Raw genomic sequence first — 14,969 nt, 5'->3', positions numbered from 1 at the left:
AATCTCACTAGTACAACCTCTTCCTGTCTGTTTTGCCTATAGCTAGAATTCCATAATTCTGGTTTCTCTTTGATTTGGAGCAATTTGTTATTTATTTGTGACTTCCAGGTTTCGGACCACTGAATTGTACAGAAAAATTTTTTTAATACGCTTTAAATAAGCTATATATGGCACTTGGTATTTCACTGGTGTTGTACTGTTCAGTTGTTTGGCTGCCTAATCTGCTCTCTCATTACCCGTGATACCACAATGCCCTGGGATCCAGCAAAATTTCACTGAGTGATTTTTACTTCGTAGATGATTTAAACAGGATAAGATTTATACAGTGGGATTATGACCTCACTATCTCTACTGGATAATGTTTGATAAATCATTAGCATTAGTAGAGGCAATTGATGCAAGAAAGCAAGCTTATGCAGCATCAGCCAAAGAAAAAAAAAAAAAAAAAACCACTTCCACTTCACCCCTCTGTTCGTTCGAAATACCTGTCCAGCTGAGCCTTAAACTTATTTAGGCTATCAACTTCCACGACAAGGGATGAAAGTCTGTTCCACCAACCAACCACCCGCTGGCTAAAGGCAAATTTCTGCACAGCTATCCTACATCTGTCTTTCCTCAATTTGAATTTATGCCCTCTCAGGTGATTATTCTGAGCAAGAGGAAGAATCCCATCAGCATTGAGCATGCTCAAACCATTCAAGGCTTTATACACCTCTATCAGATCACCTCGCTGGTGCCTAGTCTTCAGACACTGTAATTTGCAAAACTTAAGCCTTTCTTCGTAAGAGCACCCCTTTGTTCCATTCACTAATCTTGTTGCCCTTCTCTGTACTCGTTCCAGAAGTCTACATCCTTCTTGAAATGAGGCCTCCAGACCTGTATACAGTACTCTAGGTGTGGCCTGACCATTGCCTTATACAAGGGAATAATCACCTCCTTATCCCTGCTAGAAAAATTCCTATATATCATTGACAATACACCATGAGCTACTCTTGCAGCCCGTCTGCACTGCTCAGAAAACTTCATATCTGCCTGCACAACCACCCCCAGGTCCCTTTCATTCTCTACCACTGTCAGTGTAGTACCACAGAGTTGATATGTTGCTCTGGGGTTGCTGTTTCCCATATATAGTACTTTACATTTGTCATTAGATTTGTTTTATGATAGGATGGATATTGAAAACTTACTGTTCAATGCAGAGACTATTCATGGAATCTGTGTATATTACACTGCTAGCATTGTAGAGAGTATTAATATTCTCTAAGGCTAATTTTATTGCGCATAATTCTGTGGTACAACTGCTACATTCAACTGGTAGTGATATGGAAACTGTAAAAGAAGAAAAGACAGTCGTGGCACCAACGGCAGAGTGTTTTCGAACCATCTGTATATATTAGGGAACTTTGAGCATTGTTGAGTGCATGGTCTTTATGAAGTTGTTTAATATTTTCATTTTCAAGACATTTCTTACTTACCCCATTGATGAAAATAGGTACCACAGTGAATGAGATTTACAGATCAGGGTGGATGACGTGCATCGGTCTCTTGATGTATATTGTCAAATTGAAAGTTCTGGGTATGCAATAAATCTTTTAGACGAATACCAGTGGGTCTATATTCTGCCAGTCTGCTGTTGTAGACTGCAGTCCATCCTGAGTTCAAAAGCATCGGTCAAAGAGTATGAGTTGGAAGACTTCGAATTTTGGCTGCTTAATTGAGGAGCAGCTTTGTTTGTTTATTTAGAAACTAAGGTCATATTGCTCCGGGGACATGCGGTGGTCATTCCCTGACCTTTCCGCATCCTTCGTATTTGGTGGAGAGGAGCAGCATTTTCCTTTTAAGGAAAAGTGGAGGTTCTTGTACTCTACATAAAGACTTTGGACAGGGGATGTTCTAAACGCTCCTAGAGCAGTTTGGAGGGTGCACTGTGTTGAATGGTATTGAGTCTAATCAGGGCACTTTTCTTAGCTGAACCAAATCTGAAACAGCACCAAATTTAGATAAATGCACAATACAGATGTAGAAGAGAGTATCTATCAGCACCCCATTTCATGGCAGAAATGGATCTGAGCAAGTTAAGTTTTCAGGCAGACAGTTTGGAGATATGTTATGTGAGAAACAAAGTTAAGTTTGGTTTCCAACATCAAACCTAGGAAACGAAGATTACTGGTGAGAGGGATCATGTGATTCTTTAGCCGAAGTTCTGGTTCTGGATGCAGCTTGCATTTTTTGCAGAAGTGAAGTGAAACTGTTTTTTGTTCAGACATACGATATCCATTTTGCATTGTTCGTATTTCTAGCTTATTTAGGGAGAGTTATAGCTGTCTGTGGTATGAATATTTTTTGAACTGCAAGATATAGTGAGATCATCAGTGTACATATATAGTTCTACAGTATTGGGAATGTTCTGAGTTATGGTGTTCAGTCTAAGTGAAAAAAGAATAGCACTAAGTATTGATCCTTATGGGATCCCTTCTTTCTGAGTAAAGATATGAGAAAGCACTGTTCAGTAATGTACTTGTAAGGTTCTGTGTTGAAGAAAGTTTTGAATGAATTTTGGTAAATGTCCTCACAATCCTTGGGAGTAAAGTTCTTGTAATATGCCATACCTCCAGGTTGTATCAAAAGCCTTTTCAATATCCAAACTTACCATTACAAGATTCATTTTCTACATAAGCATTATTGATGCTTTCGCACTATACTTATGCATTATGGATATTAGTCTCTGCTTTCACCATGAGATCCAAAGTGGTTCTATTTTGTCGGAATCCAAACTGATTGTTGTTTAGCAGCTTGTCGGTTCCAAGAACCTAGGTAAGTCATCTGTGTATTATCCTTTGTAGAGTCTTACCTAGACAACAGGTGAGGGAGATTGGTCGGTAATTTTGTGGAGTGACTGATCTTTTCTAGGTTTGGGAAAGGCTAAAATAACGGAATGATGCCAGGTAGAGGGATATGTACCTTCAAGAAAGATTCGGTTAAAGAAAGTTATTAGTAAATTCAAATCTGCATTGTTTAGTTGCTTTTGCATTACATAAAAGATTCCATCAACTCCAGCAGCAGCACTATTAGGTGATCTATTTAATGCTGTTTGTTTGGAGTTCAAGTAGACAAAAAAAAAAAGTTGATTGTAGGCAAGAGACAGAGTAGTTTGGAAATTAATCTTTTATCTTTCTGCTAAAGCTTTGATTTGTAAAAAGGAAGCATCATAAGTTGTAATGGCAGACGTTTCAGAGAAACTCTCTGCAAGTGCGTCAGCTATTTCTTGTGGTGAAGATATTCCTTGTCCATTCTTGGTTAAGACTGGAACAGAAACTGGTAGATATTTACCATTTAGTTGTCAATTTTTTTTCCAAATAATTAGACTGCTAGTATCCTTTGTGATAGAGGAGGCAAACTGTATCCATGAATCTTTTTTGGCTTTTCTTCTGATTTGTTGTGCTTTTGCCTTAAGCCTTTTAAATTGAATTAGGTTGCTGGTGGTTGGAAAGTTACAGAACAGATTCCAGGCTTTAATTCTCTCTCTTTTTGCTATGTTACAAGCATCATTCCACCAGTGTTTAAGGTGTCTGTGTTTGAAAACAGAAGAGTGTGGTATTGCTTCAGATACTGCTGCCAGTATTTATATAGTAATGTGCTCAGTTACATTGTCAATGGATGCTAGTCTTGTCAATTGTTTATCAAAGGGGATGGAGGTAGAATACTTTTCCCAATCTGCTTTAGAGAATTTCCATATTACCCGATGATCAGGGCACAGCATCTGCATTGTTTGAATTCTGCATATACAGGTAGTTCCCGACTTTACAAGTTAATTTGTTCCTAGCACGCACTCGTAAATCGGGAATTTATTTCCCATAGACAATGTTAAATAGAGGGGTTATGTTATCAATAATGAAATTAGTTAGCTAATTAGTTTTTATGTTTAAACAATAATTGATTTATCCAAAGAAATAAAAACGTAGCCTGCAAAATCAAGCAAGTTATAATAATAAAGAAATTATTTATGAATTTCAAATGTTAATGTTTATTCTTCACCATCATCATCGACTAAATACACACCTGTTGATCACTCATTATTGGCTCGGCACTCGTTGATTTGTTGCCGGAGTCGTCGTCTTCAGAAATGCTTCAAGAGGCATTTATTTCCAAGATAATCTTCTCTTTTCTTTTTTTAATTTCAATAGCATGCATAAGCCTTGTTTTTTATAACGGAACACACAAATTGCAACTAACACGATTTGCACAGAGTAACAAGTTTACGAAGCTTTAAAAAAAAAAAAAAAAAAAGAATGAAGAGAAGATTCTGAAATTTTGTTTTTTATATGATTGAAGATTTCAGTAAAGGGGAAACACATTTCACCATAATAGCGTAAAAAACCACACAATTCCAGCTATCGGTATTTTTGCAAATGCAATAACATGGAGTTTACTACCTTTTTATAATTGATTGCTCTAACAGAAAAGCCCAATAAACCGGAAAGTGCAAATTGCTTTTATTGTTTTATGGCAGTTTTTTTTTATTATTATTATTAATTAGCGCATCGGCTTCTGTGGCCATAATGCACTTCGTAAAGTTTTTGCATTTTACTCTGATCCAAGCCCGAGGCGGGATTCAAACCCGCAACCTTTGGGTTGGCAGGCAGGCACTTTATCCACCTGGCTAGCCCAGTCGGCGTTCTATGGCAGTGACCTCCATAAATATGTTAGAAAAATATCAGAAGGCCGTTCAAAATTGGTTCTTATAACAGAACATATGATAACGATGAAAGTATAGTACATTTTAATGATTTGAATTGGTAACGAATACAATTTACACTATGAAAACGACTGTTTAGAGAGTTATCTAGTGAAAATTTCAACTTCTGAGGTCGTGGAACAAATTACCAAAAAACAATGGGTTATTGGGTTCACATTACGATATTTTCACGATATGATGGTGTCTCTGGAATGGATTAATATCGTAAAGCGGGTTACACTGTATCGTATAGCTGTGCGCATGGTTTGAAATGCAATATTTATGAATGTTTAACATTCATTTTTTTGCAATCAATGTTCTTATTTTCGATTTTGTTGATACTTGAAAAAAAAAAAAAAACTCTTAAAGCAGGAACTACCTGTAATTGGGAAATGATCACTGTTGTGCAGATCATTTAAACTGTCCAATCTATAATGGGAAATAATTGAGGGGAACAAATGGTTAAGTCAATTACTGACATAGATCCCGTGGAGGGATGAGTGTAGGTGTTATGACCAGTGTTCAGCAATATTAGGTTCAGTTGGTCTGAGCTTTTCTATCAAGTGTCCTCTATAATTCATGTGAGCAGATCCCCATAGTGGATGATGTGCATTTAAGTCACCAAGAAGACAAAAAGGAGATGGTATTTGTTTTATAAGATCTAATTCTTTCAATCTGTAGATATTGTTAGGTGAAAGGTATAATGAGACTAGAGTTATTGTTTGTCCCACTGTTACATGTACTGCAACAGCTTCTAAGTGGGTCTGAAGTGGAATGTTTCTAGCTGGTATTTTACAATTCACTAGAATTGCAATGCCTCAGCTTGAAGAATTTCTTTTCTGTAGGCTGTATAATTTTTAATCATATAAGTTACCTGTGGATTTAAGTTAGTCTCTTGTAAGCAAATGGCTATAGGGTTATATCGTGAGTTCAAATTGTAGATATCACATTAGACTTCATAAACCTCTGCAATTACATTGTACAATATGCTGCATTATTTGGTTTTAGAGGGGGAAGATGAGTCTGTCTGTTTCTTGTGAGAGGGAGCAGTTTGCTTTTGACGATCATATTTAGTCTTTTCCTTTCTAGGAAAGGAAGGAAGGGCATCCATAATCTGCACTCTCTCTTCTACCATCAGTTCCAATCGGTGAACATCCAATCTCCATGTCGTCTTCTGCTTGAAGATCAAGGATTGTTTCTTCTGGTGCATTTACATCTTCGTTGTCCACGTTCTTTGATTGTGACGATTCAGTGGTGCACTGTCTTTGCGGTTTCTTTTGTACTTTATCACTTGATGTAATTTTAGATGGAATTGAGATTGGGATATTGTTTGTTTCATCAACTGAAACAGGTTTCTTAGTAAGCTGATTTGTCAACAGTACAGATCATGCCCATTCTGCAAAGGATGTGTTAAGTGGGATTGACACTTCTGTTTCAGTTGCGACAGCTTGACAATTTTGTGTTGCAAACGCATAGCTACATTTTGGCATAGTTACCTTGGCTTGCCTTCTTGCTATGATACTTTATTTTCAATCTTATACCTTAACCTTTTTTTCCATTTTCCACAGGTCACATGATTTCGAAAAAGCTGGGTGATTCCTCTTGCAATTTGGACATTCAGGAGACTTTGCTGTACACTGTGCTTGAGCACGATTTTTTGACCCACAATAAGGACATATAATTTTGCCTCTGCATGTCGTTTGAGAATGACCAAATTTTTGGCATTTGAAACATCTTACGGGATTCGGAATATATGAACAGACTTGGCAGCACAGATACCCTGCCTTAACTGAAGTTGACAAATTAGGTGTACTAAATGTCAAAATAATATTTCTTGTTGGAACAAGTTTATCATCCTTCAGGATCACAATTCGCCTTGCTTGTATCACTTTCTGTTCTTGTAATTCCCAACCTATCTCCCCCTCGGTGACATTCAATAGATCCCACTCATTTATCGCTCCTTTTGAAGAGTTCAATGTGTTATGTAGCATCACTTTGATTGGGATCCAACTTATAGAGGACATTTTTAATAATAATTCGGAATGCTTTGCTTGTGTAGTCTCAATTAATAGGTCTCCTGACTGAAGTCATTTTAACATTTTTGGTGTACCTACAGCATTTTCGACACATCTCTGGATAACCAAGGATGAGTCTGCTTAACAGCTGAGTTGATAACAAATCATTATCAGAAACTTTGATTGGGATTCCACTTATAGAAGACATTTTTAATAATAATTCAGAATGCTTTGCTCGTGTAGTCTCAATTAATAGGTCTCCTGACTGAAGTCGTTTTACCATTTTTGGTATACCTGCAGCATTTTCGAGACATCTTTGGATAACAAAGGAGGAGAGTCTGCTTAACAGCTGAGTTGATAACGAATGCATTATCAGAAACAGTGGTGGTTCTGATTTGTTAGAATCCGTTCTCATTCTTTTTGAAAGACCTATATCGTGTTCCCTTTTATGAGTGTCAGTATGATGAGAGCCTGGTGGATAATCAGCGCAATCCATTGTTGCTCCTTTTAGACCTGGGAGACGGACTTCCTTCTCCTGGGTTACCAGCCCCACCACGTGGAGGCAGCAAGTGCCAACCAGTGACCAAGTGATCAGAAAGCAGTACATTGCTAGCAGAGGTAACAGTAATATTGATAGCAGAGGTAACAGTAATATTGCTAGCGAGGGAAGCAGTGAAGACAAGTAGTCAGTAGTAACATTGCAAGTGGAGAAGGGTTAATGAAAAAAAAGCTAGTACTTGCACTAGAGAAACACTAGAAAAACACACTATAAATCGCTTGGCACTAAGGGCCAGCACAGTTGGTACATTACTCTGGAGTTACTGCTACCCATATGCACTACTTTGCATTTGTCAAAGTTAAACATCAGTTGCCACCTCTCAGCCCATCTGCTCAACATTTCTAGATCCTGTTGGAGTAGTGTACCATCCTTAGTGCATTAACAACCCTACCAACCTTTGTATCATCTGCAAACTTGGACATTAAGCCTGATATACCTTCATCAATATGACTGATAAATACAGAACACAAAAATGGGCCCGATGTGGACCCCTAGGGAACTCCAGCAATACCATAAGTCCATGAAGAGCAGTGTCCATTGATTATCACTTTGTCTTCTCCCACTCAACCATCCTTATATCCATTGTAGCAACTTGCCCTTAATCCCATACTGCTCCAACTTGTACAGTATTCGTTCATGTACAACAGTATCAAAAGCTTTCCTAAAATCCAAGTATATAATATCAAAATTATATTTTTTGAATTCAGTTCCTCTGTGATGACATCATAGTATCTAATAAAATTGGCCAAACAAGACTTCTCCGTAAAAAACACATGCAGTGTCTGAACTATAACAGTAGTCTTGTCAAGATGATCCTGCAGTGCGTCCTGAACCAATGACCCCAATGTTTTTCCCGGAACAGAAGTTAAACTAATAAGCACCTGTAATTACTCTTGTCACATTGCAATCCCCCTTTGTTAATTGGGGATACATTTGCACATCTTCAGTTCGTGGGGACCCCTCATAATCATGGCTAAGGGCCTGCTTATTTCCTTTGCTGCCTCCTTACATATAACTGGATAAATCCCATCCACTCCAGGTGCCTTTCTTATGTTTAACTTCAGTAATTTCCTCTCCACTTTGCTCTCAGTTATCACAAAATTATTTAACTCTGTGTTACAGTTTGATAAGCTACTGGCCTCCACTTCCCTAAAGAATTCCTCCTGTGTGATTGTAGATGAAAAATACTCATTCAGTTTAACAGCTACCTGAGCAGAATCCTCAATAATCAAACCCTTGAGATCAAAAACCAATCTGATTCATCCCATTCCTTCTAGAGCTCACATAAGTAAACAAGTTATTACTCTCTTTTTTTACATCCTTTGTCAAAGACTTGTCGTACTCTGCATTTACTTGCCTAACATCCTTTGTGACTGGATTGCACACTATCTTATACCTACCATAGGCATCTACATCTCCTGACAATTTATATGCATCCCATGCATTTTTATTCTCTGCCACGAGTCTCATTAGTTCATCTGACATCAATTTAGGCCTAAACCTTGCACAAGGAATTAATCTTGGAAGCTACTAGGCTTTGGTATACAAAGCCTAGTAGCTTCCAAGATTAATTCCTTGAATGCTTCCCATTTAGAATTTTCTGTTTGTAACATCTGTTAGTCCTACTGTATAGAATTAAAAAAAAAAAAAAAAAATGCTGAGACGACCACCATGGTCACCTTTACAAAAGCAAAAATCCTTCCCTTTTTTTACCACCGGTTGGTAGTTACGTCTTTAAATAAATCCCACAGCAGTACACTGTGATCACTCCCACCTAGTGATTCCTCTGTCTGCATATTTTTAATGCATGAATAATCATTGCTGAAAATCATTTCAAGATTATTACTCCCTCTGGTTGCCTCTCGAACATGCTGCTGTAGAAAACAATCATCCAATAAATCCACATAAGTCTTGCTAATGTACGAGTGACCAACCCACAAGTTCCAGTCTATCTGGGAAGTTGAAGTCCAGCATTATAAGACAATCTGATTTACTGGCCCACTATTTCTCTGTACAGTTGTTTGTTGTACTCATTAGAGTCATTAGGCCTATAACACACTCCTACTCTAAACTCCTCTTCCAGTGCTAATGTCACACGAAACTGACTCAACACTGCACTGTCCAGTTGATATGGGATGCACTTCCTTAGATGTTGTTTCTTAACTAACAGTATAATCCCTTCTATCCTTTCTGTACACATCATACTCCCAAAATTCCCTCACCAGCACCTCAAATTCATCAAATTTATTTACTATACTCCTAGCATTGGTGTACACGCAAGTATACATGCACCTATTCTTACTCTTAGTTATCCTAACACAACCCATGTATTTACTTGTTCTATGACTCCCAGCAGACCTTGAAATCCCTAACACCTCATTTCCAGGTTGCTACTAATTCCAATAGAAGCAGTGTAAGAATCACTTTCACATCTGTCTGTGGTTACTGTTAATCTATTAGTCTGTAAATCCCCCCCCCTAAGCTAGCAGTTTTCCAACCCACCTAACACTGCCTCGATAGCATCAGCAAATATTTGCTCCCTTTTTATTTAAGTGTATCCTATCCCTACTGAAATAAGCTCTCCCGTTAAAAGAACTGGATGCAAAAAATAATTTTGATATCATATACTTGGATTTTGTGAAAGTTTTTGATAGTGTTATACCAGGAAGACTGCATACAAATTGGAGAAGTATGGCATTAAGAGCAAGTTGTTGCTATGGCTGAAGGGATGGCCAAGTGGAAGACAGAGTGGCAATCAATGGATGCCCCTCTTTGTGGACTAATATTTTATTAGTGGAGTGCCCCAACTGAGTGTTGGGCCCATGTTTGTTTTCTAGATTTATCAATGATATTGATGAAAGCATATCAAGCTTTATGTCCAAGTTTTGCAGACTATATGAAAGTCGGCAGAGTTATTAATGACAATACTGCAACAGGATCTAGAAAAATTGGGCAGATGGGCTGAGAGGAGGCAACTGAAGTTTAATATTTACAAATGTAAAATATCCCATATAACTCCATATTAGTAACCCCAGAGTAATGTACCAACTATGCATTACTACACTTAGAATAGTGAAGATTGAAACAACCTGAGGGTATTATGCAGTAAGATATGAAGTTTTCTGAGCAGTGAAGACAGGCTACAAGAGCAGCTCATGTGGTATTGTCAACTATATACAGAAATTTTGCTAGCAGGGGTAAGGTGTTACACATGGAAGACTGCATACAAATTGGAGAAGTATGGCATTAAGAGCAAGTTGTTGCTATGGCTGAAGGGATGGCCAAGTGGAAGACAAAGAGTGGTAATCAATGGACGCTCCTCTTCGTGGACTAATATTTTATTAGTGGAGTGCCCCAACTGAGTGTTGGGCCCATTTTTGTTTTCCCTTGTAGAAGGCAATGGTTAGGTCACACAAATACTGCATATAGGTCTGGAGGCCTCATTTTAGAAGGATGCAGAGCTGCTGGAACGGGTAGAGAGAAAGGTAACGTGAATGGTGAGGGGCAACAAAGGTCTTACCAAGAAAGGCTTAATCTGCAAACTGCAGCATTTGGAGAACAGGCTTTTGGTTCAGTTTGTATTGGGGTTGAGGCACATGGACTACGTTGGTCATAATGCCAGTTCACATGGTACAATGTGTTTGAGAGGCATTTACTTTCGATTTAAATTGTTCCTTTTAACCTGATTAGTACTTCATTGGGTTAGCCTGGGAGAATAGGCAACTGCGAGGGCATCATATGCCTCTGCTAATGTCTTTGCATTAGTCTTGCACATGTAAATCAAGTATTTCGTATGGGCTGCATGCCAAAAATCTGCATTATCACATTTACCAGTTCTCACCACAACATGTGCCACCAAGAGAGGAGGAATGGCCAACTTCCTAAAAAAACATATGGATGATTATAATGTTCTGACTAGATTGTGTGTGTACATTTTTTTTTTTTTGCTTAAATGATATTTTGGACAAATCAGGTAAAATATTCAATAATACAAAAGGCAATGTGGGCTAAAAGCAAGTGAGTGAAAAGCAGAATAGTGCAACTATTTTTTTTATACAGAATATGAGAAAAAGGTTGACATTTTTTTTCCTGAATCTTATAAAAGGAAAACGAACAAAACATTTCCACTGTTGAAAATGAAAATATCAAAGTATATGCGGACACAAATTATATAATTTACATTATAGTGTTAATGACTATATTCATTGTGAAAATAATGTAAACTCTTCTGTCCAACCTAGTGGTTCTGCCAGATTACAAACAAGAACGTTTATTTATAATCATCACTTAATCCAATTTGCATTCCACCTTTCAAGAAATGTCCAGTTACATTAATTTATCTCCACCTAATAATGTAATAATATCTGGGCACTTTTTTTTTTTTGCTTTGAAATATAAAGAATAAATCTGATAATGAAAAATGTGAAGGCTAGACAATTCATAAATAAAGCAAAAATGATAAGATTCGGAAATACAGATTATAAATGGTACTTCAACTGGTTCAAAAGAAAAACACAAAATATTTCAGGAGTTAAAACACATTTCAGATATACATATATACAAGAAATATATAAAATCAAATTCTGTTCCTAAGCTGAATTGGTTTCTGCTAAATGGAATAAACAGGATCTCACTTCAAATTAGAGAACTTTTCAAGAGACAACAGCAACTGTTTGTGTATGTTTTTTTTTTTTTTTTTTTTTTGAGGTGGATGGGGTCAGGGCTACAGCTTGGATAAAATTACTCCTTTTTTTTTGCGTTTGGCTGTAGTCTTTTGTTGGAGGGGGGAGTGAATCCTGACAGGCAGCCCCTGAAGGAAGTGTCCTTACGTAGAGGAATATACAGAAATCAGGAAATACTTAACTTAAAAAATGTTAAGCGTGTTTTGCTATATTACTTCTAAATGCATCTCTAGGACTACATGAATGGAGTTCACACATTGATAAAAAAAAAAGTTTCGCACCAGCTTAAAAGGAAATCATTACTGATTAGTTCATATTATCATGTAGTTAAAACATAACTGGTATCAATTTTGAAACGAGAGCCACACCTACATTAAAATATTCTGATTACCTCCTATATGTAAATTAATCATCCACATTTAAAGCAAATCACGAACATATCTCAGATTTCAGCCGCTTTTCGGCTATAATCGGAATATTCTAACTCCACTCTTCAAATAACTGAAATGCCAACCATTTAACTAATACCCAAACACTATGATGTAAGTCGCGAAATAGAAATACAGTATTGGCATATGCACTGCAGGTCTGAGGCTAAATTGAACCTCTAACGGTGAACAATCGCAATAGAAAACAACACTGAACACTTCGTGGTCTTCGCAGCATCATAAAAATTAGTTATATACACGCCCAGACTATGTATAAGTATAGTGCGAAAGCATCAATAATACATAGCCAAATCTGAATGAACAAAATATTAGCAAAGCGGCTTCGTTTTAAGTTATATCTCATATTGTGAATACCTTCACAACGAGTTGCCATGATATTGCACTACTTCGAATAAGTAACGCTTAACCTGAGGAGCGCTTTATAGTCTAAATACACGCCCAGACCAATGACCTACTTGCATTTTTTTTATATATATATATTATTTTGTACATAGTTTAAATTTTTATCGTACATAAAACAATAAACATTTAGGAAGTAATAAAACAAGCGATGAAAGAATTGATCGCTTGGCTCTTTATCATGAACATTACAGTAAATTGTAGTCTCATCAATAACTACTTGGGTTAAGATTTGCTTTTCTTAGTTTCTAAAGCCAGACCAATTGATCGCTTGGCTTTTTATCATGATCATCCCTGTAAATGTAAGTCCTATCGATAACTACTTCGATTAAGATTGGTCATTCTTAGTTTCTAAAAGTAGATAACTTCTAGACCACACTTTAAAAAAAACATAGAACTTCTGGAACCGTTCAGAAAAAGACGACTAGACTGGTGACGAGTCCAACGCAGTGTGCATATGAAGAACAGCTTAGAAGGTTTGGCAGTAAAGTTAGACAACAAATTATGATATTAGGGTCCCCTGTAAATGATTTCATCTACCTATATATTTATTTTGTCTGTAACTTGCGTGTGTTCTTTGGTCGATTTGCTTGTTTGCTGGACGAAAAACCACAGCTTCTGGGGAAAAAATCTTGCTATCTACGCATGAGACCGATTAACTCAGCCACAGAGTGAAAAAAGGCCATTAAAGTTCTTCGCGTCATCGACGGGATTCGAACCCGGACCTTTTCCACCCAGTGTGGGGAGGACGGTGACGATACCACTGTGCTACTGGCGCAGACAGGAAATTTAGACAACAAGACATCTAAGGGGAGAAGGAACTGGGGTGTATGCAGCACTGAAGGGATTAAATAAAATGAATGAGGAAGGTCTATTTCCCGCTTGGGTGAGACATGAACCATGGGACACAAATATGATAATTAACAAATATAATATCACTTGCTGATAGCCAGGCTATTACCTATATATGAAGACAAGGAATAAACCCCCCACCCAACCAATATGGGCTTAAATCAGATTGCTACACTGTTCACATAATTCAGAGCATTTGAAATGCGAAAGACGAAAGTGATCAGTCTGGTCGTCTTCACTCATACATGACAGCTATCTTTATATATTTCAAAGAGCAAAGGGGCCTTTGACTCTGTCTGGTGCTAGTTCAACAATACGGGAAAGGGCCATTGAAATGTTCTCCTGATCTTTACAAATGCTTCAATGGCTATTTCACAAATAGGAAAATCACAATCAAGAGCCCATTCAATCGGATTACCAGGAATACCAACAGAGGCTGCCGTCAAGGTTCCATTTTGGTCCAGTTTTGTTGGAACCTGATGGTGGATGATTGGCTAGTCTACAGATTCGAGCACACCTCTATGTTATCCTTATAGATGGACGCCCACAAGTGACTCGATTGAGATCAGAGAAATCTTGTCATTGAAGCCCTTGCCACATGACCTTCAAACTAAAAGTTGAGCATAAGCACAAATAAGACAAAAATACTCTTAGCAAAGAGAAATCTTCACGTACGAAGATATAACACGATTAGACGGCCATCCTCTCCAATATGAGGGACAGTGAAATTCCTGGTGTAACTTTGGACAATAAGTACACTTTCTTACCGCATCTGTACTACATCAAAGAAACAACTAAGCGCTACACAGCCTTGTTAGACCATGTTACCAGAAATGCAGAAATGGCTAACGACAAAAAAGAAGAACTCTGCACCTCCTTTACAGTGTGCTGTCTTCATACCCAGTATAACTTGTGGAGCCAAATCTGGGTTCGTTGTGTGGACGAGGACCATCATCAACAGGCTGGGAAAGATCCAACGAATCTTCCTTCTACGCATGTCTAGAGAATGCCGCACCATATCAATACGTGCTCTCCAAGTAATCACATGGAAACTTCCCCTAGATCTGCACTTCTCTTTATGCAGTCAAACAGAACACATCACGAAGAACATAACAACAGAATCCTAGATATAAGCATGCACCAGAACTGAAAGTAGAAAGCAAACGTATTTGGAAAGAAATAAACATCCTGTGGCAATACCGATGGACCATTACTAATAAAGATGTAATTACAAAGTTGCTTATCCTAACCATTGACCACTTCGTCAGCTGCATCCTG

The 14,969-nt window shown here is 37.7% G+C and overlaps 1 protein-coding gene across 6 annotated transcripts in view; it reads right to left on the bottom strand.

Annotated features, from left to right (window-relative positions):
* Positions 1-12,560, bottom strand: part of LOC150085949 (CUE domain-containing protein 1-like) — a 153,257-nt gene extending 140,697 nt beyond the window's left edge. For 3 of the 6 annotated variants that reach the window (XM_090373605.1, XM_090373603.1, XM_090373608.1), the window contains exon 1: positions 12,383-12,557. Coding sequence is in view for 3 of the 6 variants with exons in the window: in XM_090373603.1 (XP_090229729.1) it covers positions 12,383-12,410 (28 nt within the window). In the remaining 3 variants the exon portion in view is untranslated. Of the gene's footprint in view, positions 1-4,059; positions 4,079-12,363 lie in introns of those variants that run through there. The other 3 variants (XM_090373604.1, XM_090373606.1, XM_090373607.1) reach the window with 3 other exon arrangements.
* Positions 12,561-14,969: the final 2,409 nt, after the last annotated feature.

Source organism: Mastigoproctus giganteus, chromosome 5 (genome assembly GCF_048544385.1).
Source record: "Mastigoproctus giganteus isolate SK-2022 chromosome 5, ASM4854438v1, whole genome shotgun sequence".
NCBI classification, from domain to species: domain Eukaryota; kingdom Metazoa; phylum Arthropoda; class Arachnida; order Uropygi; family Thelyphonidae; genus Mastigoproctus; species Mastigoproctus giganteus.
This window is presented reverse-complemented; position numbering and strand designations above follow the sequence as displayed.